At 46.7% G+C, this 25,057-nt stretch overlaps 1 protein-coding gene and 1 long non-coding RNA gene across 3 annotated transcripts in view; one reads left to right on the top strand and one right to left on the bottom strand.

The window, feature by feature from the left end:
• LOC307193479 overlaps positions 1–1,469 on the top strand; it is a 264,881-nt gene extending 263,412 nt beyond the window's left edge. For both annotated transcript variants that reach the window (XR_013830334.1, XR_013830335.1), the window contains one exon: positions 1,345–1,469. This is a non-coding gene — a long non-coding RNA (uncharacterized lncRNA). The remainder of the gene's footprint in view (positions 1–1,344) is intronic.
• Positions 1–24,328, bottom strand: part of LY86 (lymphocyte antigen 86) — a 50,176-nt gene extending 25,848 nt beyond the window's left edge. The window contains exon 1 of the mRNA XM_079935484.1: positions 23,443–24,328. Within this exon, the coding sequence (XP_079791610.1) occupies positions 23,443–23,569 (127 nt within the window). The 5' untranslated portion in view covers positions 23,570–24,328. The remainder of the gene's footprint in view (positions 1–23,442) is intronic.
• Between the last annotated feature and the right edge of the window lie 729 nt (positions 24,329–25,057).

The raw sequence follows: 25,057 nt of genomic DNA, 5'->3' as shown, positions 1-25,057 counted from the left end.
TTATGTGAGTCACTGAACTGTGCACTTTACAAGCTATCGACTTAATTCTTCAGACTCCCCAGTGCCTAGCACAGAGCCCTGCAGTCGGACACTCCATAAATGCACACACGAGCGGATGAATGGGCTACGTATGAAGCTACCTCAGCTTCAAATCCACCCTCCAGGGCTCTGCTGTGTGAAGCTGGGGGCGCTCTTCAACCACCACGTTTCTCCTTTGCCACCTGCCAGAGATGTGCCGGAGGTCAGACTGGGGCTGAGCGGGCGAAGGACTTGCTTCTTCTTACCTGCTTGCTGATGCTTGAGCGTGTCGCCCAGCGATGGCCTGTCACCCTGGCAGTGGCTGTTGGTTCCAGTGTCCAGCTCTCCCTCTCTCTCTCTCTCTCTTTTTTTTTTTTTATTTTATACTACACTTTATTTATTTTGCCTTATTTTTTTATTATTGGAGTTTTGCACCGTCTTGGCATCAGCTGAGGCTCAGCTCTACTGGCTCCAAGCTTCTGTGATGACGGTACCTCGGAGGCCATCACCCCTTCCCCAGCTGGCAGCGTCTCAGCACCTCAGGCCCTTCTTTCAAGCTTCCAGGTTCTAGCAACCCTAACCTCTGTCCTCTGCTCATAGCCCTCTGGGAGCAGCTGCTTCCTCACTGCTTCCTTCTGCTTTTCTGGTTCTCTAACAACTGCTTAACCAACACTCTGTATTAAATTTTCTCCGTGGAGATGACTGACAGGGTCTCTGAATTCCTGACCGGACCTAGACTGGTAGAATGAATGACAATCTTGAGAGATAGGCGTGACTGTCCTTATTTCACAGGTGGGAAAATAAAGACTCAGAGAGGTGGTGCTGACTTACCTAGGTTCAAGAACTAGAACGTGGCAGAGTCAAGGTTCAAACCCAGACTTAAAAACAAATAAATAAGACGTTGCCACCCAGTACTGCACAGAGGCACTCACAAGTAGAGCCTTGAAGACGTATGCTAAGTTTCTGATTAGTAAGATCGCCTGGAACATTTGCATGCAGACATATGGCATTTGCATGCAGACATATGGCATCTGGTGGTTCTGTTTCATAACTGGCTTCAATTTCGGCTTAGCTATGAGCTCACATTGTCGATGGGAGCGTTCCAGACCGTTTAATCACCCACATCGCTGACCTGGAGGGCATATAACTGTCTGTGATATCTGCCGTGGAAATGAGCACTAGGCTATTCAGCCTTGTGAATCAATCTAGGTGCACTTTCGTTTGATGAACCCCCCTATGATCTGGTCACTAATTTTCTGGGGGGATAAAAGCCATTTTCTCTTATGCTTAGTTTAGTTCTTCACTGGCATCTTCGTGTCATCCCAGGGTTTCGTCTTGGAAAATGGGACCAGGGGGTAAGGAGACAATTGTTTCTGCCACACATTTGGCCCTCGGGATCGAAAAAGAGACCAACGAACAGACGTTTGGGAACGAGCATCCTCAAAATTGTGGCAAATTGAAGTTGCGATCTGCGGAAAGGTAAAAGAGGCTAACCGTGTGTCGCTTAGCTAATTAGCAGGTGCAAAATTACACTGTGCTTATCAATATTTTAAATGTGTAGATGGAGAGAATAAACTAAGGGCAGGAGAAGGAAATAAAACATCTCCCTGGCACTGGAAAAATATTCTTGTTAGGAAAATAATCTTAATAAGAAACAAAGTTAAAAAGGAAGCAGCAGATTGCTGCTCTCTGAGGATGTGAGTATAAAAACAGAAAGATAGATTGCGTAAAAAGTGCTTAGGGCTTTGGTGCTCTTTTCTAGCAGTTATTTCAATTTTATATTTGAGAGCAAATTTTATATTTAAGAGTGAATTTTATATTTGGGAGTGAGTATGCACTTTGCAGTTGTCTTGGGGAAAATGACATCCGTTCCTCCCATCCCCCCAATCCCAGCCTCGCACACTTATAGCCTTTCCTCTTTTGACTTGTATTTTCACTCTGGCGCTTGGCATGCTCTATACCAGGGGTCCCCAACCCATGGGCTCTAGACCGATAGCGTCCAAGGTCTGTTAAGATCCGGGGCCACACGGCACGAGGTGAGCGGCGGGCAAGTAAGCGAAGCTTCATCTGGTGCTCCCCATGGCTCCCATTACCGCGTGCACCACCCCTACACCCCCAAACCCCCCACCCCCTGTCTGTGGAAAAACCGTCTTCCACGAAACCAGTCCCTGGTGCCAAAAACACTGGGGACCGCTGCTTTACACTGCATTATATTTTCCTGTAAACCTCTACTAGATGCTTCAAGGCAGGCTCCCCTGCTTCAGGGCCCAGCATAATATCTTAAGATTATACTAGGTTCCAAGTAGTGGTTTGTTGAATGAATAATAGAGGTTATCTGTAATCAACTTGTGCAGAACTTTAAAGCCAGATTTCTCAACCTTGTCACTATTGACATTTTGGGTCAGAAATCTTTTTTGGGGGGTGGCTGTCCCGTGCAGCAACACCTCTACCCACCAGAAACCAGTAACATCCCAACCCCAATTCCAGCCCAAATAGGTTACAGACATTGCCAAATATCCCCTGGGGGACAAACTCGCCTGGTGGAGAACCATTGCTTTAAAGAATTGCTTTCTCAATTGCCAGACAAATGCCTCAGAATCACCTACCAAACTTCAAGACAGTGGGTTGCATTTTTAAAGGAGTTCTCCTTATACAGTGTAAGAATTGATTGGGGGCAAGGGTGGGGGGATTTTTCCTTGGACACTTGCCTCAGGTAATTTTGAGCACATATACGTTGGATTATCCGAATGTGGATTCTCTGAAAGAATAAAATGGGAAAGTTACTGAGAGCTGGCGTTCCTGGGCTTCGAGCGCAGAGATAAATGTTTCTTCCAGACACTTCAATGTATAGCAGTGAATGGACTGAGGAAAGAGGCAAAGCTTCATAGGAAAATATATGACCTGTTCATGGAAAATATGTTTTCCTTTGCCTCTAAGCTATACCCCCTTTCTGTCTGTTCTGTCCTCATGTGTGACTTCTGCCTAAGAGAGGCCCGCAGTTACAGTGGGCGAGGCCGATGCGCCGCGACCTGCCCTGCTGTCCACACACACCAGGGACAGGTGTGCCTGGAAGGCAGACTCCTCCAAACGGCTGACAGGAAATCCCTCGGTGGGTGGGGAGAGAGGCTGGGGAAGCAGCCAGCGGCATCTGCATTCCTGCTAAGGGCAGTCAGATGCGTCCTGGAACTGTTTCATGCGCCTTCATGGAGTAGTATAGACTTGGATAAACGGGTAAGGTTTAGCATGTGCAGGTTCTTTACACATCTCAGCTTCAGAGCCATTCTTGGGCCTTGAGTTCTGTTCGTTGCCTGTGCTCTCCCTGGCAGGGCTGGCCCTGGGCAGTTGTCCAGGAGAGGATGAGCTGGCCTGGGGTATTTCTGGCCAGCGTTGGGCTCTCAGCTGGAATCAGGGAGAAGAAGACAAAACTCAGCCTCTGGAAGTGCAGTTCCTCCCCGAGGATGGCGGGGCCGAGGGCCTGGTGGGGCCAGGAGCCGGTGTGTCTCGGGCGAGCCACGCATCCCTAGGTCCTCGAGTCCGTGGTTGTTGCTCTGTGCCCTGTGTCCATCCTCTGTGCTGCTGGTTTCATGGTTTGAAGGACAGAGGACGGGGGGCTGTCTCTCATGCTGCGAGTCTCATTTTCCAACTTCATAGCTCTGCTTGAGGCTTTTACAAAATTTTTGTATTTTGAAATCATTATATTCTCACCGGAAGTTGCAAAAAGATAGAAGTTTCAGGTACCCTTCACCCAGCTTCCCCGCCACGGTGACATCTTACGCATAGTACAGTATCAAAACAAAGAGACCAATGTTGGTACAACCCACAGGGCTCTTTCAGATTTGACTAGTGTTACTCACACTTGTTCACGTGTGCGCACATGTGCTTGGAGTTCTATGGCTTAGGTTTTAAATATTGTTGCAAAGTGGGTGAAGAATTGGCTTTCCTGCTCCCGTGGTGGGGAGGGTGGAATTCCGACAGCAGCGTCATCCTGAAAAAGAGCTGACACCCCTCCGGCCTCCCCTCCACTAGCCTTCCCCACATTCACGTCCAAGTCCATCCAAGGCTGTCCACGACCTTCCTGCTGCGTGAAGGTAGCCTCTCTCTCTTTCTCCTTCTTTCTCTCTTTCTCCCTCCCACTCCTTCCCTCTTTCTCTGTGCTCCCCTCCAGCACTTAGGTGGGCTACATCCTGAGATCCAGAGCACTGACTTTCTTCTAACATCCCTTAACCCACCCATCCCTTAACCCATGACTTTAGGAGCTGATATCGCTTCCTCCGTGTGCTGTTGGCAGAAAACAGGCTGCTCCAGGGGAGTTCGATATTCCACAGCATGTTTTATGGCACGTTTCCAATAGAGGCATGGCTTGGGGAGGGTAGAGAAGGACAACAGAGACAGGGGAGGGGCTTACTGTCAGCACATCGCTCGGATGCACTGGTGAAATCGACTCTAATGGTTTATGGAGAGAAGAAAAACTTGGGCAAACAGAATGTGAGCAAAGCTGATCTGCTTCTGGTTGGTTAATAAAATAGCACTGGATAGCTTCTTGCTCTTTAATAAAACCCGATATATTACAGTTTTTCAGAGAAGCAGAAGCAATAGGATATATAGAGATGATATCTAGCTAGCTAGCTAGACATAGACACAGATATAACACATAGAGGGTATTTATCATGTACATATATAGAAATATAATATATATAATATCTGTCTATTGAGAGATTTATCTTAAGAAACTGGCTCATATAAGAGGGGCTGAGGGTGAGAAAAAGCCAACTTAGTTTTTAGAAGTATTATAGATAGGGCTGTCCTCGTCCCAGGGAAGCATAGAGAGTGAGCCAGAAACGGTGCCTGGGGAGCCATCGATGGTTCTAGAGGAAGGGCGTGACAGGATCTGACCTGTGCTTTCGTTGCCTGCGATCAGTTCTCTCCTTTCTGTCCAAATCCTGGCCTCTCTGGGAAATGTTGCCTTGTTCCCCTAGCTTCTTTCTCTCTGCCCCTACGAACTTAGATCTATGCCAGTTACTTAGCATAGACTACCTAGTATTCATACTACATACACACTATCTTATATGATACTGTCCTGCCTCCTCAACCAAGGTCAGGCCCAAGAGGGTGGGACTTTTCCCTTGAATATCATTCTGTTATATCCTCTTATATTTTTGATTACTCTCCCCTTCTCACTGAGTCTGACCTCATGTATCTCCAGCGCAGGTGCTAACTCAGAGTTGCAGGATAAATGGCTCTCGCTTTATTCTCTACCTTTTGCAACTGTTTACCTCTATCTGCAGCATGAAAATTTGGACAATTTCCAGTAAATGAGAGAGGGCTGGATCTCCTATAGGAAAACCTTGTTCGTCTCTCTCCTGCCTTTTGTATCTTCACAATCCGGCTCAACCACTCTCCTCCCCAGGATGCCCTGGAGTTTCCTGACCTGTCCTTCCTAAGGTCTCTCATGCATGGCTCGCTCTGTACGTCTTCATCATACCTTTATCATCGGGAACTCTTGCTGGTTTGTATCTCGCATAGGTAGATGGCACTAGGGTATAAGCTGTGGAGGTTAGGAATTCGGTCTTATTTATCCATCCTTACATAACCAGCATCTAGTACTGGACACGCCCACGAATCTCAGCTGGTTGGACAAATAGATGAAAAGGAGAGAAGGTTGGGCAGTTTGATGACACCAGGAGGGGAGCTGGGCTTTCACGTCCATCTGTGATGGGTGCCAGGGATCACTTGGGAAGCCTGAGTTTTGAAGCCAGTGATTGATTTTCCCCACACTTGGAAGGCTCTTTGGAAAGGTGTCAGTACATATTAATTCATCATCATCATAACCAGGGTATCTGCCTTGGCACTTAGGATGGAGTTTCTGAGTGTGGTTGAAAATCTAGTCCCAGGCCAAATATTAGCAGATGTACCTCTACTATCTTTCAGAATTCTTTTGCAAATAAAACAAAACAAACAGACCTTGCTTTTGACTTCTTCTTTTAGGTTGGGTGAGCTTGTACTGCAAGCTTGTACTGTTTACGGTACAGACCTGGTTGTGCACGGATCTGAAAGTTTCCTTTCTTACATGGCAGTATTTTCATGGGGGGGGGGTTAATTTTCTTGTGTGATTCCTAGGATAACATTCAAGGGTCATTATGGATCCCTAAAAAATATGGATGGGGGGGGGAAGTCTTCGGTGAGAAGCCATTGCTGGAAATCCATTACCATGGCAACAGAAAATTCATATCCTCTTTTTTGTCCTGGATACGTTGTGCTGTGTTTCTTCCCCCGTTCCCTCATCCTCCTTCCCTGCCACTGAAGAGAAAGAAATGACTAACAAGGTGGTAAATGTATTCTAGCTAGTTGTTCTGTTATTTCCTGATCTCTCCTTTTTTCTCCACCTGTCAAATCTTATTACTATAGAATAGCACCGCAAAGCTCCCCGATGGGCTATTATATTTCAAATAATAGTAGCTCTGCCCCCATTCCAGTCTCTTTGGTCAGAATTTCATTGGGAACTGACTCACCTGGCCAAAGTTGGGTATACGATCTGGCTTTCTGTTTCTTCAACTTGAACGTGTAGAGTGGGTGTTTGAAAATGCTTGAACATGGTCCCTGATACCCAACACGACCAAAATGCATGAACACCATCACAGTGGAACAGCTCCTGTTTGTAGCTGTACAGAGGGCAAGAATTCCTACAGCCCGCAGGCTACCTGGTAAGCCTGGTGCATGCGTTTTTGAGTGTGAAGGTAGGTTTGGGCGGCCAAGTTCAAAATTCTGGATCCCTCACCTTGTCTGCTTCTAACTGCAAAGGAAATCGGCTTCGTTGGAACTCAGTATTGATGGAGAAGGGGTGTGAACCTGCATCCTCTTTTGGCCTCTGAATTCCACTCCCTGGGAGTAACCTGTGTTTGGCTTCCACGAGCTTAGGGGGAGATGGTTTTTGTGCGATAGTATACGCATTAGAGACCAAAAGGAGAGACATGGCAATGAGGATGAGGGTCCATCCAAAACACCTCGCCAAATGTCTCAAGGAAAATAACGACCCATTTGAAGCTATTAAGCTTGAGCTTTTGCATCTCAAGTGTAGATGGACAATAAACACTAAATGCACAGTTTTATTGTGTGTTACCAAGGGGGTGTCACGGCGCCACAAAACATCTTAACATGAGCGTACGAGCAGACTTGAACCTGTCTTACAGGTGACAGTGCATCTTAGTGGCTGGAGAATGGGAACTGCAACTTAGCCTCTCATTCATTTTACTGAGCACCCGACACATGGCAGGAAGAACACTAGGCCTTGGGGATACAAAGACAAACCAGAAGAGGCTGCTGCTTTCACCTGGAGCATAACACTTCCATCACCTAATTACGATACTACGTGGCCCAAACACAAACTCAATAAAAGATACACGTACACTCTAAATCTCTCATTTTATAGTCAACATAGCGTCAAACTGTCTTCTGCATGCAAGGCGTATCTCCCATGCTCTCACTCCACACTACCTGGCCTGGCCCCTTTGCAGGTTAAACACAATCTTAGTAACGGTGTTGTTATTCACTCCTTCAACTACTACCACCGCAATGTCGGTACCCAATGAGAGTTTCCACCAGGATGTCTTGTACTGAAATCCGGGAAGCAGGATTCCGAATTCCCAGAACTGGTTCACCACTTATTCTTGCATGTCTCACATTAGGAGATGGAACCAGAATGAATCTGCTGGATGTCCCAGCTTTGCAGTAGAGCTCTCCCTGATGGGAAGGAGAAGGATGTTTCTCATTGTGTGGCATGGACCACCCAGGAACAGAATCCCGTGACAGGAATGACATAGGTCTACAAGCACTCACTGGTCGATACTGGAGGAGAAAAGAACCAGCTGCCTTTAGTTTGGATCCTCTGCCAGCAAAATAAATTACTAATTAAGAAAAGGACTCATTTCTCTGCTTCCTGAATCAACACAATCCTATTAGTTTCCTCCTGTTTAGAGGATTAAAAATACTTTTGCTAAAAATATAAAAATAATTCTGTTGGAAGATTGCAAACTGACATGAAAAATAAGATGGAAACCTGACTTCAGAGTAATAAATGAGTCACGCACTTACTGAATAACCACAGACTACCTGCCCCAATGACCTGCACACAAGTTCAGTGCAGCATGTGAGCTGATCACTGCAAAGTTTCAAGCAGACCTGACTCAACACCTCACCCATCTCCTTCACGCCATCATTGGAACCATTTGGATATCGTTCAGCCTTTTTTTTTTTTTTTTTTGCCATCTGTTCATGTGTTTTCAGAACATAGCATTTAAAAACTGTTATTGTATGGAAACATTACTAGACAAAACTGGTTAAACTAGAGAAATTCTTCTACATACCTTTGCCTAGGCTTAATTAAGCCTCAGAGAAATGGAAAGAAAAGTCCTGGGTTGGGAAGCATTTTCTGACATAAGGAGACATAAATAATAGATGTTCACAACCGTTTGTAATTGTGAAAAATTGGAGGCAACCTAAATATTTATTAAAAGGAGAACGTATAGGGGCTTCCCTGGTGGTGCAGTGGTTAAGAATCTGCCTGCTAATGCAGGGGGCACGGGTTCAATCCCTGCTCCGGGAAGATCCGAAATGCCGCAGAGCAATTAAGCCTGTGCGCCACAACTACCGAGCCTGGCTCTAGAGCCCACGAGCCACAACTGCTGAGCCTGCGTGCTGCAACTACTGAAGCCCATGCACCTAGAGCCCATGCTCCACAACAAGAGAAGCCACCGCAATGAGGAGCCCGTGCACCACAACAAAGAGTAGCCCCTGCTCGCCTCAGCTAGAGAAAGCCCATGCTCAGCAACGAAGACCCAACAGATCCAAAAATAAATAACTAAAATAAATAAGTTTAAAAAAAAGATTTAAAAAAAGGAGAATGTATATAATTTTAGTCTATGCAAATAATGATATATTCTACATCTGTGAAAGTGAATTAACCAAAGCTACGTATGCTAGCTATCTTTTGGAATAATATAATACACTGATTTCAAAATAAATTGTTAGTTCAACTCCCATTAATTCCAATAAATTTTAATTAGGTTTTTCTATGTTGACAGTCATATTGTATGCATATAATAATATTTTGTATCCTCTTTTCAAATCCTTAAACATTTTATTTACTGTGCTGGTGAGGGCCTTCAGTGTCATGCTCAATATAACTGGTCATGGTGGGTGCTCTTGTCTGGTTCTTGGTTTTAAAGCGAATGTTTCCAATGTTTCACCATTAAGTGTGATGTTCACTGTAGATTTGTATTTTAGGTACATTTCTTTAAAGAGCAGAGAGCTTATTTTTAAAATTCAATCTGGTAGATCCTCAAAAAATTAAAAATAGAATTACCATATGATTTAGCAATTCCACTTCTGGGAATAGATCCAAAGGAAACACAAACATTAACTCGGAAAGATATCTGCACCCCCCATGTTCACAGCAGTATTATTTACAATAGTCAAGACACGGAAACAACCTAAATGTCCATTGATGGATGAATGGATAAACATTTTATTATAGTTACATATATGTAAGTTATTCAGCCATTAAAAACTGTGGGATAATAATGGTTGTTGTTTTAAACTGCTAAATTTTAGGGTAATTCATTATGCAACAATAGGAAACAAATACATTCCTGTTTCAAATCAGATATTATTATCATTCATTGTTTCTTTTAATGGATTAATTCTTTTCTCCCATTCCATCTTGCATTTCAGAACTTATTTCTGGGAACATTTTATTTCTTTCTGAAGTATCCCTTAGAACAGTGGCCCCCAACCTTTTTGGCACCAGGGACCGGTTTTGTGGAAGACAATTTTTCCACAGACAGGATGCGGGGGTGGGGGGAATGGGGGTGGGGGGGTGATGGTTCAGGCGGTAATGCTAGTGATGGGGAGCAGCAGATGAAGCTTCGCTTGCTCACCCGCCACTCACCTCCTGCTTTGTGGGCCGGTTCCTAAGAGGTTATAGACCAGTAGTGGTCCACGGCCTGGGGGCTTGGGGACCCCTGCCTTAGAAAGTTCCATTACTGTGAGTCTTTTGGTGGCAAACTCTAGATTTTGTTTGTCAAAAAAAGTCTTTAATTTCCTCTTATTTTTGAGTGGTAATTAGTTAAATAGAGAAGTTGAAGTCAATTGCTGTTTTCTCTTTTCTCTGAGTATATTGCTGTTGCTATATTAAAATCTGCTATCAGTCTAAATATAATTTTTTGCTACATGATTTCTCTTGCTATATATTTATACCAGTTATTTTTTTTTCCTTTGTTAATTTGTGGTTTTACTCCGATGGGTCTAGTTGTGGAATTCTTTTTATGAATCCCACATGGGAATTGTTGTGTTTACTGAATTTGAAGATTCATGTCTTTCATTAATTCCAGGAAATCCCAGTACTTTTCTTCAGAAATTGCCTTTTCCCTATTATCTCTGTTTTGTTTTATAGCTGTAGCTCATATCTCTCGATTTCTCCATGACGCATTTTGAGTCATATCTCCAGACCTTTCATCCAGTTCATTCGTTCTCTCTAAGCTATTTTAAAATCTGTGTTTTAACCTAGCCATGACTTTTTTATTTCAACAATTAAATATTTTATTTTAAGGGCTTCTCTGATTCTTTCTCAAATCTTTCAGATGTGTTTTTTTACATTGTATTTTTCCTGGCTTATGTTTTAGATTCCCTCTTTTATTTCTTTAAACAAATGACATGTTCTCAGTTTTATATTCGGTATCTTATATTTTCCAAATCTAATACATATAGGGCTATAATTTTGCTTTTTGTTTTTCTGCTGACGTTCCCTCATGGTGGCTTATTTCCTTGTGCTTTTAAATTTTGGATCTTGAGCTCAATCTTCAGAAATCATATGAAACCTGAATTGAGAGTATGTATTCCTCCAGAGGAAGTTTGCATTTTCCTCTGTCAATGTGTCCCAGGTATTCCCAATCAAGACCCACTTTAATTTCATTTCTAGGCTTGAGAGTTCCTGGATCATGAAGGGAATATACATTTTTGTATATAGAGGTTTGAGCCTCAAACCAGTGGTGATATCAGGTCTGGAGTTACTGCTTCTCAGGGAAGAGTTACTTTCTCCAGAGGCCAAGCAGAGTCAGATAAGTTTCTTTGTCTTTCATTTTGCTGAAGAATGTGTTTTTTGGTTTTTTTTTTTTTTTGGTCCACTTTTAATTGTGGCTATAACTCTTTGACGGTCCTTGTTTCATGATGGGATTGATTTCCATCTTGCACAGCACAGGGCATGGTTGCCAGGCTCTCACAGAGCCATTGAAGCGACATTCTGGCCCACGGAGTCAAACACCTGTTCTGAGGACAGACATAGCTTCGGTGCTGGCTTTCCACTCTGCTTTTGTGCTTTCTTTTAGCTCTGGCTCTTGGAAACCTCCTGTTCTTTCATGCAAGCTTACCTATGCATTTAAAAAGATTTGTGTCACATTGTACCCAGATGTTTTACAGCAAGACAGTTTTTCATGATGTGGAGACCAGAAGCTTGCCCATTCCATCTGCAGTGGCCACTTTTTGTGGGTTGTCTTTGTCTCTCTTTTGTCAGCGTCCTCTTCATGAATGCTTTTGTGTATATGAGAAGTTCCAATGCACAAAGGGGATTTATTCTCTCCAAAGCCTGCCTGCAGATACCTATGACTGCCTGAGGGCTTTCTCTGGGTGTGGGAGTGAGCTTGTTCTATACACTGTCAAGCCAGTAGTGCTGGGGAGTCAATGTACCCAGGAACAACCATGACAGATAGAAGTTGCTAGACCAATGCCCCAATTTCTTCTCCCTTCAGACCTGACCACCATAAGGCATGTTTCACGGGTCTCCCAGGGGTCCCCAGAAGGACCAGGCTTCAGTTGCCCACAGTGGTTACCTGGATTGGCTTCCTTTTCTTCCCTGCCTCACTTTTTCACTCTCTTCTGGTTCTTCCCAGAATCATTTCTTAAATAAATTTGCACTCAATTCCTGTGTCACTGATCATTTCTCAGGAAACTCTAAACTTAACACTTAAACTTATTCCTCTACTTTATAATGAATATTGACTATGTATATGGTACTAATTGTTGTGGTTTCAAAGACAAATGCAAAGAAATAGTTTCATCTTTAGAGTAGTTTATATTCTAGGCCTCCTGCTTTCTAGCGTTTTTTTAGAAATACACATTTTAGTGAAGTTTGTAGGTGGCAAGAAGCATTTCAACAGATCTGGGTCAAAATCTAACTAGCAGTTCCAGGTGTTTGGATGATGATGGAAATAGCACGGACTGGACATACTTGAATACTTGATTCTTAGGCCAGCAAGAATATTCCAAATTGAGTAACTGGTTACCTAACTTTTACATATTTGGCATTCTTGGGGATCCATGTGGTGACGTCACTTTGATACAGAGGATAGTGCTGTTAAAACTGAACTGTGAGATGGTTTTTTAGAGATACTCTGAGTCCAGGAAGGGAAGCCATTCGGGTCTAGGTAGCAAAAAAAAAAGGCATAACCAGACTAAAGTCTCCCCTCTCTACAGCAGAGGCCCTAAATGGCTAGAGCTTGATTTGCTCCTAGCTTTCAGATGTGGTTTTTGGCCTGCATAATGTTTAAAAGCACTTAGGCTATAAGTGTCCATCGACAGATGAATGGATAAAGAAGATGTGGCACATATATACAATGGAATATTACTCAGCCATGAAAAGAAACGAAATTCAGTTATTTGTAGTGAGGTGGATGGACCTAGAGTCTGTCATACAGAGTGAAGTAAGTCAGAAAGAGAAAAACAAATACTGTATGCTAACACATATATATGGAATCTAAAAAAAAACAAAAAAAAAACGGTTCTGAAGAACCTAGGGGCAGGACAGGAATATAGACGCAGACATAGAGAGTGGACCTGAGGACACGGGGAGGGGGCAGGGTAAGCTGGGACGAAGTGAGAGAGTAGCATGGACATATATACACTACCAAATGTAAAATAGATAGCTAGTGGGAAGCAGCTGCATAGCACAGGGATACCAACTCGGTGCTTTGTGACCACCTAGAGGGGTGGGATAGGGAGGGTGGGAGGGAGATACAAGAGGGAGGAGATATAGGGATGTATGTATATGTATAGCTGATTCATTTTGTTATACAGCAGAAACTAACACACCATTGTAAAGCAGTTATACTCCAGTAAAGATGTTAAAAAAAAAAACACTTAGGCTAATTGCTGTATTCATAAATTAGGAGGTTGTCCTTCTAGATTAGGAACTTTTCTTCTGAAAAAATATAACAGAAGGTTAGATGTCCCAGGTCCCACAATCCCACACAGCAATCGGATGGAGCTGAATAGTAGTTTCCTCCTCGAGATGAGAGGAGAGCTATAGTCCCTGTAACTTCCTATTGTAAATTACAACTGACCCACTTCCTTCATAATTTGCCTTTTCCATGAGTGTATTTGAGCGTTTGAGCCGAGCTCTATAGCTTCTGGAATGGGTGAGATGTAAGGAAATGATGAGTTTTGCAGGAAGGGAACCATGGTCTTCTCTCTGTCACCGCTTTCCAGAATTCTGAAGGTCCGCTCCCCCAGGAAGCCAGCACCGCTGAGACTATGAGAGCAGGCAGTGTTTACACACTCCTAGCTCATTATTTTGGCTCCCAGCTCTAAAACCTCAGACATAATTGGACACTTGATACTTGCTGTTCAACCACTGCTTCAAGTAAACCGAGAGCCATTGGCAATTTTCTTCATCTCCTCTAAATGACCCCTCTCACTGTATTTCTGACATTAGGGTGGTAGGTGTACGTTTCCAGCAATGCTGACAGGCTGGGTTAATGCATAATTATGCCAGGATGGCATCACAATGACCCAGCAAAACACTCATCAACTGATGAAAGAGCAGCAGGATACAGGGAACCCTGTGAAAGCAAGGGGCTGAAAAGATCTTCAGGATGTATAGGTCAAGTTTAAGTACAGAGACCTCAACTTGCTGACCCGGTGCCGCCAGGCCTAGGATCAACTGATTGGTAACTCAAAACCTGCGTCCTGGCTGGTCTGAGTGATAGTATTCATCTTTTGTCTGGAACATACTAGACAGCTAGGAAAATACTGCACTAAGTATTTTTATAACTCCAAGAAAAATAAGAATACAGGGAAGAATAAACATCAATGTAAAGATGATAAAGAAATAAAGTTAAGTGCATAGTACCGATATTTTGACACTAGTTTAAGGAAAGGGTCATAGTAAATGGAACAATCACCGCGCTAATTTGTGCTTGCCTTGCCTCTGCCTTTAAAGAGTTTAAAGCATTTAAGGAAATCCGCTGTATTTGTTTCCATGCTTAAGAGAATTCTATTAAAAAATTTCTGACCCATGGATATATGCCTGCAATAAAAGTAATTTGTTAAATTTACAAAGTTTTGATTTATTAATTATGCAAGTAGAGTTTAACTGTTTAAAGGGCTATTTTTAATTCAGTACGGGAAGCATGAAATTGAGCACTGAAACGTACAGAGAAGCCCTCCGAATAAGAAAGTTCCCAGCTACGGGAAAGGATTCTAACGGTGAACAGGCAGAGGGAACCCTGATCATTCTCGTCTGGATTTGTCCCCGGGGCTGGCGCAGTTCCCACCTGGCCAGAGGGGAGATGCCAGGCTTCAAATAAGGGAGCCCACTGACCTCACTCTAGGTCCCCAGACAGCCTGTGTGAATCTCCCACTGTTAAGTTGTGCTTGGAAGCAGCGCTTTCTGGGCTAAGGGTCTTTTTCATTTTCCTCCTGGCCATTACCTCCCGGCCTGGTTACTACTTCCTTCTGTTCCGGAAGCGGAGAGACACCGCAGGGGAAACGGGCGTAGAATTTCAAAAAGGCACGGAGGCACAACTCGGCCTTCTTGGATCCCTCACAAGGAGGCCAGCAGACACAGGTTTGCCCATTGCCCACTGCGCAGGAATCACCCCGGCCGCACCCAGACGCATGCGCGAATTCTATAGCGCTTGTTTCCCGGGAGACCCCAGAGTACTTCCAGGGATGCCCACCTGGCTACTCTAGGACCCCAGAATGAAATACTAGATCAGGAGCCTGGGCTGTCACTTCACAAGGCATCCCAGAGAAGGAACGCACGCTAAGCCAGATGGCACAGAGTTCCTGGGTGGGTGGCCCTTTTCTTTCAATTACCCTTTTCCCTGAACTGTTGCATAGGGTTGAGGTTTGGAGGGTGCCCCCGCCGCCACTCCCCACCTGTATGCTTGACCAGCACGCCCCTGCTTTGTGCCTTCCGACTGCTCTCACCAGTGACGCTGAGGGCGCTGCCAGCCTGGGGCTCCTGGGTGACGGGAGCCCGGTACCTGCCGGGCTCTGCCAGGTGCTCCAGCGAGAAGAGCTGGAGCTGGGAAGGGGGCTCTCTCCTTCGCTTTCCTCGGCCTCTAAGAAAAAAGCTGCTTTGGACCCGCGCTGCCCCTTCTGCCGGCCTGAGTCTGCAGCCCGGCCCAGGACCTCACACTGGCGGCTGCTTTTGCAGTGTGTCCTCTGCGTTGTAGTCTTTACCAAAATAGCTGCAGAGCTGGAGGACGGTCCCCCCCGCCCATCGGAACTCTCCAAAGAGGCTCCTCCCCAAACTCGAGCTAAGCTGCCCCTCCGATTTTGCCTGAGGATGGAAAGAGCCTCTTACACTCACAGACTCTTGGGTCTATTCAGTAAGTTACTCAGCATCTCTTAAAAAGCTCTTAGGAGAAGTAACACCACCTTGGAGACTTGGCCATAAATGGTAACAACCAGAGGGAAACAGGGAGGAACACAGGGTCTCTGGCAGAAGCACATCTGTGGGCTGGGCTGTTTCCCCTCCAGCTCCTGTCCAGTTTTGACTTTTTCCTGTTCCCATTTTTCAAAATCTGCATCTCAATGTTGACATTCTTTTTTTTTTTTAATCAACTTCCTGTCTTTAAGTTTGGCAGAAAGGCCCCACTCTGCTCAAGGCCACTAGCTGTTGAATCCTGCAGGCCCTAAGTTTTCCCTTTGAAGTTGCATCTTTGTTTCTCTGACTGTTTACTTTTCTTTAATTGCCCAGTATTTATATCCCTATTAATCTAGGAAAATAAACAGAGAAATTGCTTTCTGCGTGTAATTTTTTAAAGTATTTTTAAATGACTACGTGGCGTGTGATGTTTTCCATTCATATTATTATTTTTTGATGTCATTGCTTCTTTTGTTTGTTTTATGCTCCGTTTACTGAAGAATTATTAGGCTTTGAGGAAAGGAGGTTTTCCCCCTCCCTTTCCTTCCAGGCTGTTTAAAACAATTTTTTTCCTAGGATATTTTATCAAAGTCCTTCCGCTCTGCAGCCAGGCCATTGCGGTTCACCCTCTGCTCGGAAGGAAATGTGGCCAGCGTCGCTTCGCATTCTTAGAGTCTGATGCATTGTCCTGTGTGACTCTCCTTATGGCTTATTCAGGCGCATGTGACCTGATTTTGACTTTGTCATTAAGGACTTTTTGGAGGTCAGATAAAGTGAAACTGAGTTGGGCAGAAGTGGACCAAGCTGATCCCTTCAAGGGGCGAGAGCCGGTGTTGGCTGCAAGTTTGAATCACAGCGATCAGATGCCACGGTCCCCTGACCCTAGGACACCCCAGGTGGCTGGTCTGTCCCACAGGTACCACCCACAGCCCTCAACTTACTGCCGGAGATGGGGCTTCCCCCAGCTTCTTCACAGAGGAAGCTGCTCTCGGGTGTGAGGGAAATCGGGTTTCCCTATGAGGTGAGCATGACATCTGCGCAGGAGGGCTCTGCCGTCAAATACGTTGTTCTCACCCATAGGAGAATGGCCTTTCATTTGCTGCTTTTAATTTGGGAGGTGTCATTTCCAGACACCTTGCCGCAAAAGAGGACTTGGTACCCAAGGCTGATAAACATAGATGTGGGTTTCCTCATCTTCTGTGGCTGCTACAGGTCCTGGGGGACACTTGGGAAGAGCCATACTGGCCCAGCTCGGAACTTGTGCGGAGAGGGGAGACTGGTGGGGAGGGGTGGGAGGGGGAAACCACCCTTGACTCAGAAGACAACTCTCTCTCCTGCCCAGCCCCCTTTCTCCCTGTGTCTTCCTTCCCTCTCCCTCTCCCCCCTCCTCTTTTTCCTCCTCCTTTTGCTAGTACTTAGGGTTTTCACCTCTTCACCCAAAGCCTTCGTTTTTCAGCTGTGCCTTCTCCCTGTCCCCACGCTATGTTTCTGGGGTCAGCTGGCATGGCTTTTACTCCATATTAGAGTTCCGCGATAACAGCTTTAGGTCACCGGGCATGGAGTCACTTAGGTGGGTTTGTATCAAGGGCTCAGGTATGTTACTTTGTTAAGATATTTAATATATACGTGCTTCTGTTTTTATATCTGGAAAATGGAAATACACACCCTTCATACCTCCTAGGGCTATTCATGAGGACTGAATGAGACCTTACAAGTGGAAGAACTTTATAAATTGTAAAACGTTATTGAGAAGCAGGAGGTTGTTATGGCAACCACGATTCTCTCAACGGGATCCTACAAGTCCTTTGCAGTCGTGGTGGTTTTGCTGCCAAGTTCACTTGGCCATGGAGTTTCTTTATGGCTAGAATCATCCAGAAGACCCAGGACTTGAGGCTCTGATCTGGTGAAGAGCTTGAGAGGTTCTTTCTGACCTTGACTAGGGAGCAGCAAACTTTTTCGATGAAGGGCCAAATACTTAATATTTTCGGCTGTGTGGGCCCTCAGTCACTGTCACACCCCTCACTGTGCCATTGTAGCACAGTTCCAAAACACTGTATTTGTGGACACAGAAATGTGAATTTCATATAATTTTCACATGTCACAAATATTATTCTTCTTTTGATTTTTTTTTTTTTTTTTTTTTAGCCATTTAAAAATGTAAAAACCATTCTTAGCTCATGGGCTGTTCAAAAACAGGCAGCAGGTGGGATTTGGCCTGTGGGCTTCCTTTGCTGACCTTTGCCCCAGCCGACCCCCAGGAGCCAAGTGAACGGCCAGGTTGACTGTGAGCATCAGAGAAACCAAAAAGGGGGACATGAAGTGATTTGGGCATGTGTCACAGGTCCTTTACTATTTTTTTTTTTTTTTCTTCCGGTACGCGGGCCTCTCACTGTTGTGGCCTCTGCCGTTGCGGAGCACAGGCTCCAGACGCACAGGCTCAGTGGCCATGGCTCACGGGCCCAGCCGCTCCGCGGCATGTGGGATCTTCCCGGACCGGGTCACGAACCCGCGTCCCCTGCATCGGCAGGCGGACTCCCAACCACTGCGCCACCAGGGAAGCCCAGGTCCTTTACTTTTTATGACTCTCCTCTCTGCCTGGTTGACGTCAAGGCAGGTTAACTGACAACACTGAGGTGTACACTCAAGGCTTTTGCCAGAAAACACAACTTAGATCTCTGCTCTCCAACCCTTATCAAAAACCCCATAACAGCAGCAATGGCCACAAGAATGGTATTTACGGATGGGTCCTGGAGCACCTGCGGCTCACCCGTTCCTATGGGTGTCCAAATTCCCCTTGAGCAACCCAGACCTGCAAGTGCTGTATTCAAGGACGGTTCTACTGTGGCCTTTTGCAAAATCGATCCTGAGTTTCATTTTGGTAATGAGCCCCTGGTCTACATTGAGGGGCACCACAAAAAGCCGTGGATGTGAGTCACTGTGGCATCTCTTGTAGAGATGTTCTCCAGATGCCACTTGCTCCAGGGAGAAATGCTTCTCACAGCTTATTCCAGGGTCAGGAAAAGCTGGACATCTCCTTGAAAACTGGTTTGACTTTGTAAACAGTGTAATTTCCTTGTTTGATCTGGCTTCAGGGGAGCTCAGAGTCAAATATACCTCTTGTGACGGTGAAATATCTTACAAGTCAGCAGCAGCAAAGATTTACTGAGCATATAGTATATGCTCAGCACTGTTCACACAGTCCTTTTCACTCAATCCTCACACAGCCCTGAGATGCCGATAAAATGATTAGCCCTATTGTAGTGTGCTGGATAATTGTTCCCAAAGATATCCATGCCCCGATCCCCAGAACCTGTGGATGTTACCTTAAGTGGCAAAAGGGACTTTGCAGAAGTGATTAAGCTATAAGGATCCTGAGGTCGTGAGATTATCCTAATCACAAGCGTCCTCACAGGAGGGAGGCTGAAGGAGACTTGACACAGAAGAAGGAAGGAATGTGACGGCTGAGGCCAGGTGCAATGCTACCGGCTTTGAAGATGCAGGAGGGGGCTGTGGGCCAAAGGATGCAGGGAAGCAGCTGCAGAAGCTGGACAAAGCAAGGAGAGGATCCTCCCCTGGAGAGTCCAAGTGAGGGTGCCCTTTGACCAAGTGAAACTGACTTTGGACTCCTGGCCTCCAAAACTCTAAAAGAATCAATGCACTTCCTTTAAAGCCACCAAACACCAAGGAAACCCACTTTACAATCAAAGACAGGAAACAGAGAGTATTGCCTAGGGGTTGGAATGATTCCAGACCCCAAGCTCCTATCCCTCAGGCCGCTGCCCCCTCTGTTGTAACTGTCCTGACCTCCCCAACCCCCTCCCCCGGCTTTATTATTCCCCTCCCCCTCCCCACCCCACCGCTTCCCCTACCGTCTAGTTCATCTTCCGACCACGTGCACTTTGGTGATCCACGTCACATCTTTGTGTGGTAGAAGCAGCACCTCAGTAAACACATTGGTGGACATTTGGGGCATGTATGTGGGGTGGGGCCCCTGGGCTTTTTCTAGCCCTGGAAATTGTCTTATGATTTAACAAAAGAAAGGCCCCTGACTGCGTTTGTTCCCCCTTTGGCTTTTATGAAGACTGTCCCTCTCTTCTTTGCTGCAGCACTAACGGTTGGACAGAGCAGGACTTCTGCTTTTTCAGACACTTTTGCTCACTTCCTGGTCTGCGTTCAGAGCCCCATAACTGATTATGAAATTCTTTCATTCACCTCGAGGATTGTTGTCTTATTCAGAACAGTTTCTAGCTGAAAATCCCCCCTCCCACTAAAATGATAAAACAAAAAGAGAAAGGAAAAATGAAGGATTTTCCGCGCTAAACCCAGAAGACAGTAGATCCTTTATCTTTGTCAGCTGATCCTCCCACATCTGTGCACATGTCGGGACCCCTGATGTGCCCGGGGATGTCTAAACCCCAGGCCTGGATGAAGCATCACAACTGAAGGACATGCTATGTCTGTGTCATCAGTGCGAAGGCCTCGAGGGGCTGCCCCGCTGTGAATCCAGCTGCGGGGGCGGCATCTCCATCTGCGGAGGGGTATGCAGCCATTCAGTCCCCGCTAGCTCAGAGGCTCTCAAGAGAGGAGGGAGGCCCATCCCTAGAGGAGCTCCCAGGACACTGCTTTCCTCTCTGCTGATCTCAAGGTACACCAAAGGTTCCTTCTGACATGAAGCCTGTTGAAATTCTGCTATTTAGCTCCCATGATTTCTTTCCTGGATGATTGATTCTCTAGGCTACAAATCCTGCCTGAAGCCTCAGTTTTCAGTCTCATATCCACGCTCATACCCTTACCCGAGGAATCTTGCCAAAACGCAATCCTTTCCTCATTGCCAAAAGGATACAGCCCAGCCTTGTCTGGGTCTCTTGGTGTATTAGTCAGGGCTCTCCAGAGAAACAGAACCCATGGAATTACATATATGCCTCTATTCTAGAAAGAGTTATTACAAGGTGCAGGCTCACATGAGGAAGGAGCCTGAGAAGTCTCACGATCTGCCCCCCACAAGCCGGGGCCCCAGGAAGGCTGGTGGTGTCGTTTGAAGCCTGACAACCAGGAGGGCTGCAAGTGGGAGATCAGGGCCCCAGGCCTGCAGCTGGGCAGAGAGTGAACTCAACCTTCCTCTGCCTTTGTGCTCTACTCAGGCCCTCACAGGTTGGCTGAGGCCCCCTCACATCGGCCGGACCATGTGCTTTACTCAGTCCCGATTCCAGTGTTAACCTCGTCAGGAAACACCCTCACAGACACACGCAGACATGAAGTTTAAGCAGTTATCTGGGCATCCCGTGGCCCAGTCACACGGACACTAAAATTACCCATCACACCCGGGCTCTGCCCACATCTCCCACCTCATCTCTCCCCCTCCCCCACGTCCCAGCCCTACTGCAGCTCCGTGAACTCTAATCCTGGGCACGTTTCCCGAACTTCACACACGCTGTTCTCTGCCGCAATGCTCCTTCCCGCTGCCCACCTCCACTCCATTTGCCTTCTGACAAAATTCTAGACGGCAGGTGATTCAGAGTAGGCTCTGGAGTCAGACAGGCCTGAGATCCATTTATTTTAATTCCACAAATATTTACCTAACGCCTCCTCTATGCCACTGGGGATGCAATTCTGCTACTATTACCTTTGTGGCCTCGGAAAAGTTACCTGACGTCTCTAATCCTCAGTTTACACATCTGTAAATGAGAATAACTCTTAGAAAGCCCTTAGCGCGGTGCCCGGCACCTGTAAGCGTTCTATGAACATGAGATGCTATAATTACTGTTTGTATCATCCTTTAAGGTTGAACTCAAGCTTGATGACCTTTCCCCAATGGATTTAGGTCCCAATCTCACCCTCTCCGACCATCATGTCCCCTGGTGCCGGACCTGTGCCTCTGTTGCAGCCCTTCACACACAGCCTGTACCCTGGTGCCTGTCTCATCCTCCCACCACTCTTGGACTAGGACTGCGTCTCCGCCATTCCTTCTGCTGAGTGCCCGGAGCAGCGTTTGTGCTCAGCATTCATTGACCCCACGGCGCCACCACCCCTTCAGAGGGAGGAGTCTTCCCTGGGCGGGTGGGTGAGAAGCTCTCACTCTTTCCCTTATACATCTGCTCCTCTCGTCTCTCATGGCAGGGGCTTGCCAGGCTTGGACGAATGCTGCAGGCGTCAGGCTGGTCTGAGGGATCGACCAGCCATGGCAACCCTTCACGGGAGGGCGAATTGGAAAAACAAATCCTGAGCAGGGCATTCATCTCGAGTCTTGCTTCGGGTCCTGCATCTGAAATGAACAGACAGAAAGCATCCCATCCCCGCAGGCAGAGCAGGAGTCCGGGGATCAACACTTCCAGCATCCAGCCATTCCTTCTCTTTCACGCTAAAAAAATGTGTGTGTGCATTTCAATGTTCGATGTTCCTTCTTTTTAAAAGAGTAAAGTGTGGACCTCTGTGAGGCAGCTCCCTGGGTGGCAGCCGTAGGGATCAGCTTCTGCTCAGTGTAACATCTACCCTACTCCTCAGCTTATCATGCAGCCGACTTGGGTGCTTAAAGAGCATCTCCGTTCCACCTCCTACAGTGCAACAGCATTCTGACGCCTGTCTACCTCCAAAGTGGCCTGTTTCACAGTGTCATGAGCCAGGCCCCCTAATCTTCATTCAAGCTGTGATCCTGAGACTGGGCTGCTTTCTGGCCACTCAGGCCCCCTTTATGGACTGAATTCCCCAACCCCATCCATCTGTGGAAGTCCTACCCCCCGCTACCTTAAAATATGGCAGTATATGGAGTAAGGGTCTTCAAAGGGTGATTAAGGTTAAACGAGGTCATACTTGTGGGCCCTGATCCAATATGACTGATGTCCTTATAAGAAGAGACACAGACATACTAGGAACATGTGGGCACAGAGCAAAGACCAAGCAAAGACAGGAGAAGAAGACGGCCGTCTGCAAGCCAAGGAGAGAGGCCTAAGGAGAAACCAACCCTTCCGACACTTGATCTTGGACTTGCAGCTTCCAGAACTGTGAGACAACACACTTCTGCTGTTTAAGCCTCCCAGTCTGTGGTGTTCTGACAGCTCCAGTAGATGAATATACACTCCAAAGCCTCGGTTCCGACACTGATTACGGCAGTTCCCAGCATTCTATTCATTAGATTGCAATTTTGGTTGGTATCTACGTTTGCCCCATAGGGTAACGTAGCTCATTCCCTTTTGTTATGTCCAGCCCTAGAGAAAATCCTGGCATCGGCAGCTGCCAGATAAGTGTTTGTTGAATGAATGAATGATGTTGCTGCTCTGATAGAGGCTCTGGGAGTGTCATCAGAAGGACAGCAGTGTTCTCCTTTGGCGTAAATGACCTTTTCACTCAACTTGCAAATGAAATAACTTGGCAAGGTGTCCCGGGTGTACAATCGAGGGAGGCGACAGAAGCGTCTCTTCCTGATCTTGAACTGGCGACGTTTCACGATTTGGTGGACTCCCCGGTCAGTCCGTCCTTTTTCGGGCTCTGTGATGTTAGTGAATCGCTGTATCTAGACTCTCACTGTCTTTTTCTGTTCCTCTTGCCATACTCTTAAGCTCTCTCCCGGCCGATCGCTGCTTCTGCCCAGGGCTCCCAGGGGTCCTCGCAGACCTGTTTGGCCACTGTCCCCCTCACCCTTCCCCCACCCCAACAAAACACTCCAGCAGCTCACATCTGTGGGCCTTAATTTCCCCATGAACAGAAATGGACATTCAGAAAGCGCTTACCGCAGCTCTGGTAGAGGACTTGCAAGCTCTCATCCCTGCAGGCCGTGTGTGTGGGCCAGGCTTCCCCGCCACGGCCCTGGGGAGACAGCAGAGTGCAGACAAGAAAGGCGGCCATGAGCACCTGCATGGCGAGGTCCTGTGTGTGACCAACAGAAGAATAACTGGCCCAAGAGAAAGAGCCCTCAGGGTGCTCCCCCTCCTCTCATAAAGGGGTGACATGTTCAGTTTCACTTCTCAAATTTTATGCTCCTTGGGGAACCACTCTGAGAAGCAAAAGGCAGTTAGCTGAGGCCTCTGAATGCTGTTCCCCAGAACCTTTGGCGCTTGAATCAACAGGTCAGGCTCGTCTGGGTCCAGGGTGGCTAATGTTTGACTTTCTGCTTTCAAAGAGAGGGGCTAGCAAGTGATGCAGGACCTTACAACTGGGCCCCCAAAGAGCCCTCTTTCCTGCCCCACCCTCCTTACAGCCCTGCCCCCCGGGTGGGGCAGAGAACTCAAGAAAGCGAAACCACAGGCCTCCACAGGCTTTCCATCACTGGGTCCCCTGTTCCCAGGGGCCTCTGATGTGGGCTGTGGCCCAGGGGCCTGGCTGGGGCCGGCCAGCAGCGTTTGGCATTTGGGGGGCTGCAGAAGGACATGTGGGATCTGGAATTAGGCTTTTGCCTTGTTGGTGCTTTTCTCTGGCTTCAGCTCCAGGATTAAGATTTCAGAAGCGACTGTGCAGCTGGGAGGACAGGGCAGTGCTCTGGGGGCAGTAGCTGTGGTCTCTGGAGACGAGGTGGAGAGAAGAGCCCTGAGAAGCGAGCTGGGCTCTATTTCTGGGCTCAGCTTGGTGGGAAGGGTGGGGAAGGACGGGGGAGTGAGGGCCTCCCTTTGAAGACTTGTTTTGGTCAGTGGCAGGATTATTAATGTCATGTCCCACTTTCTTTTCAAAGCCAAGAATCTGTCTCTCTATCCCCCTTCCTCTGTGGTCCTGCATCGTGACGGCAAAGTTTCTCAACCCTGATTCCCCACCCCCAGCCCCAGCTCCACCGTAGTTTAAGAGAACCAGAGTCAGGACCAGGGCCGGCAGATTTTAGAAGCAACAGAAAACACTATTTCCCTCGGGAGGAAAAGCGTTTCTCTGAGCGCCCTGGGTAAGTTCACGATTTCTGCCCATGGCTTAAATAAGAATTAAAGGCCCTTCCAAACTTGTTTTTGTAATAAGTGGAATTAATTATCAGTGATTTGGATTTCTAGGGAGAGAGCAGGGCATAGTCACTTGGGGATTAATTTTTTTAAGTTCAGTGACATTGGCTTTTAATAACGATTCTCAAAGTGCGGTTCCTGGACCACAAGTATCAATTCCACCAAGAGTTTGTTAGAAATGCAAGTTCTTGGGCTCCACTCAAGACCCACTGGAGCACGAACTCTGGGGTGGAGCTGCAGATGTGCTTTAATGAGCCCATCACGTGGGTCTGACACACGCTCCAGCTGAAGGACCCCTGGCTTTTGTGAGACTCAAGGGGAAATTAGAGCCCCGCCCGAGAGGTGGGTAAGTTGCTGTAAGAAGAGACAAGGTAGCCCCATCTAGTCTGTGTGGATGGGAGGGCGGATGGGCTGAGAACAGGAGCTC

The sequence above is a fragment of the Stenella coeruleoalba genome, assembly GCF_951394435.1.
Source record: "Stenella coeruleoalba genome assembly, chromosome: 10".
Taxonomy (NCBI): domain Eukaryota; kingdom Metazoa; phylum Chordata; class Mammalia; order Artiodactyla; family Delphinidae; genus Stenella; species Stenella coeruleoalba.
This window is presented reverse-complemented; position numbering and strand designations above follow the sequence as displayed.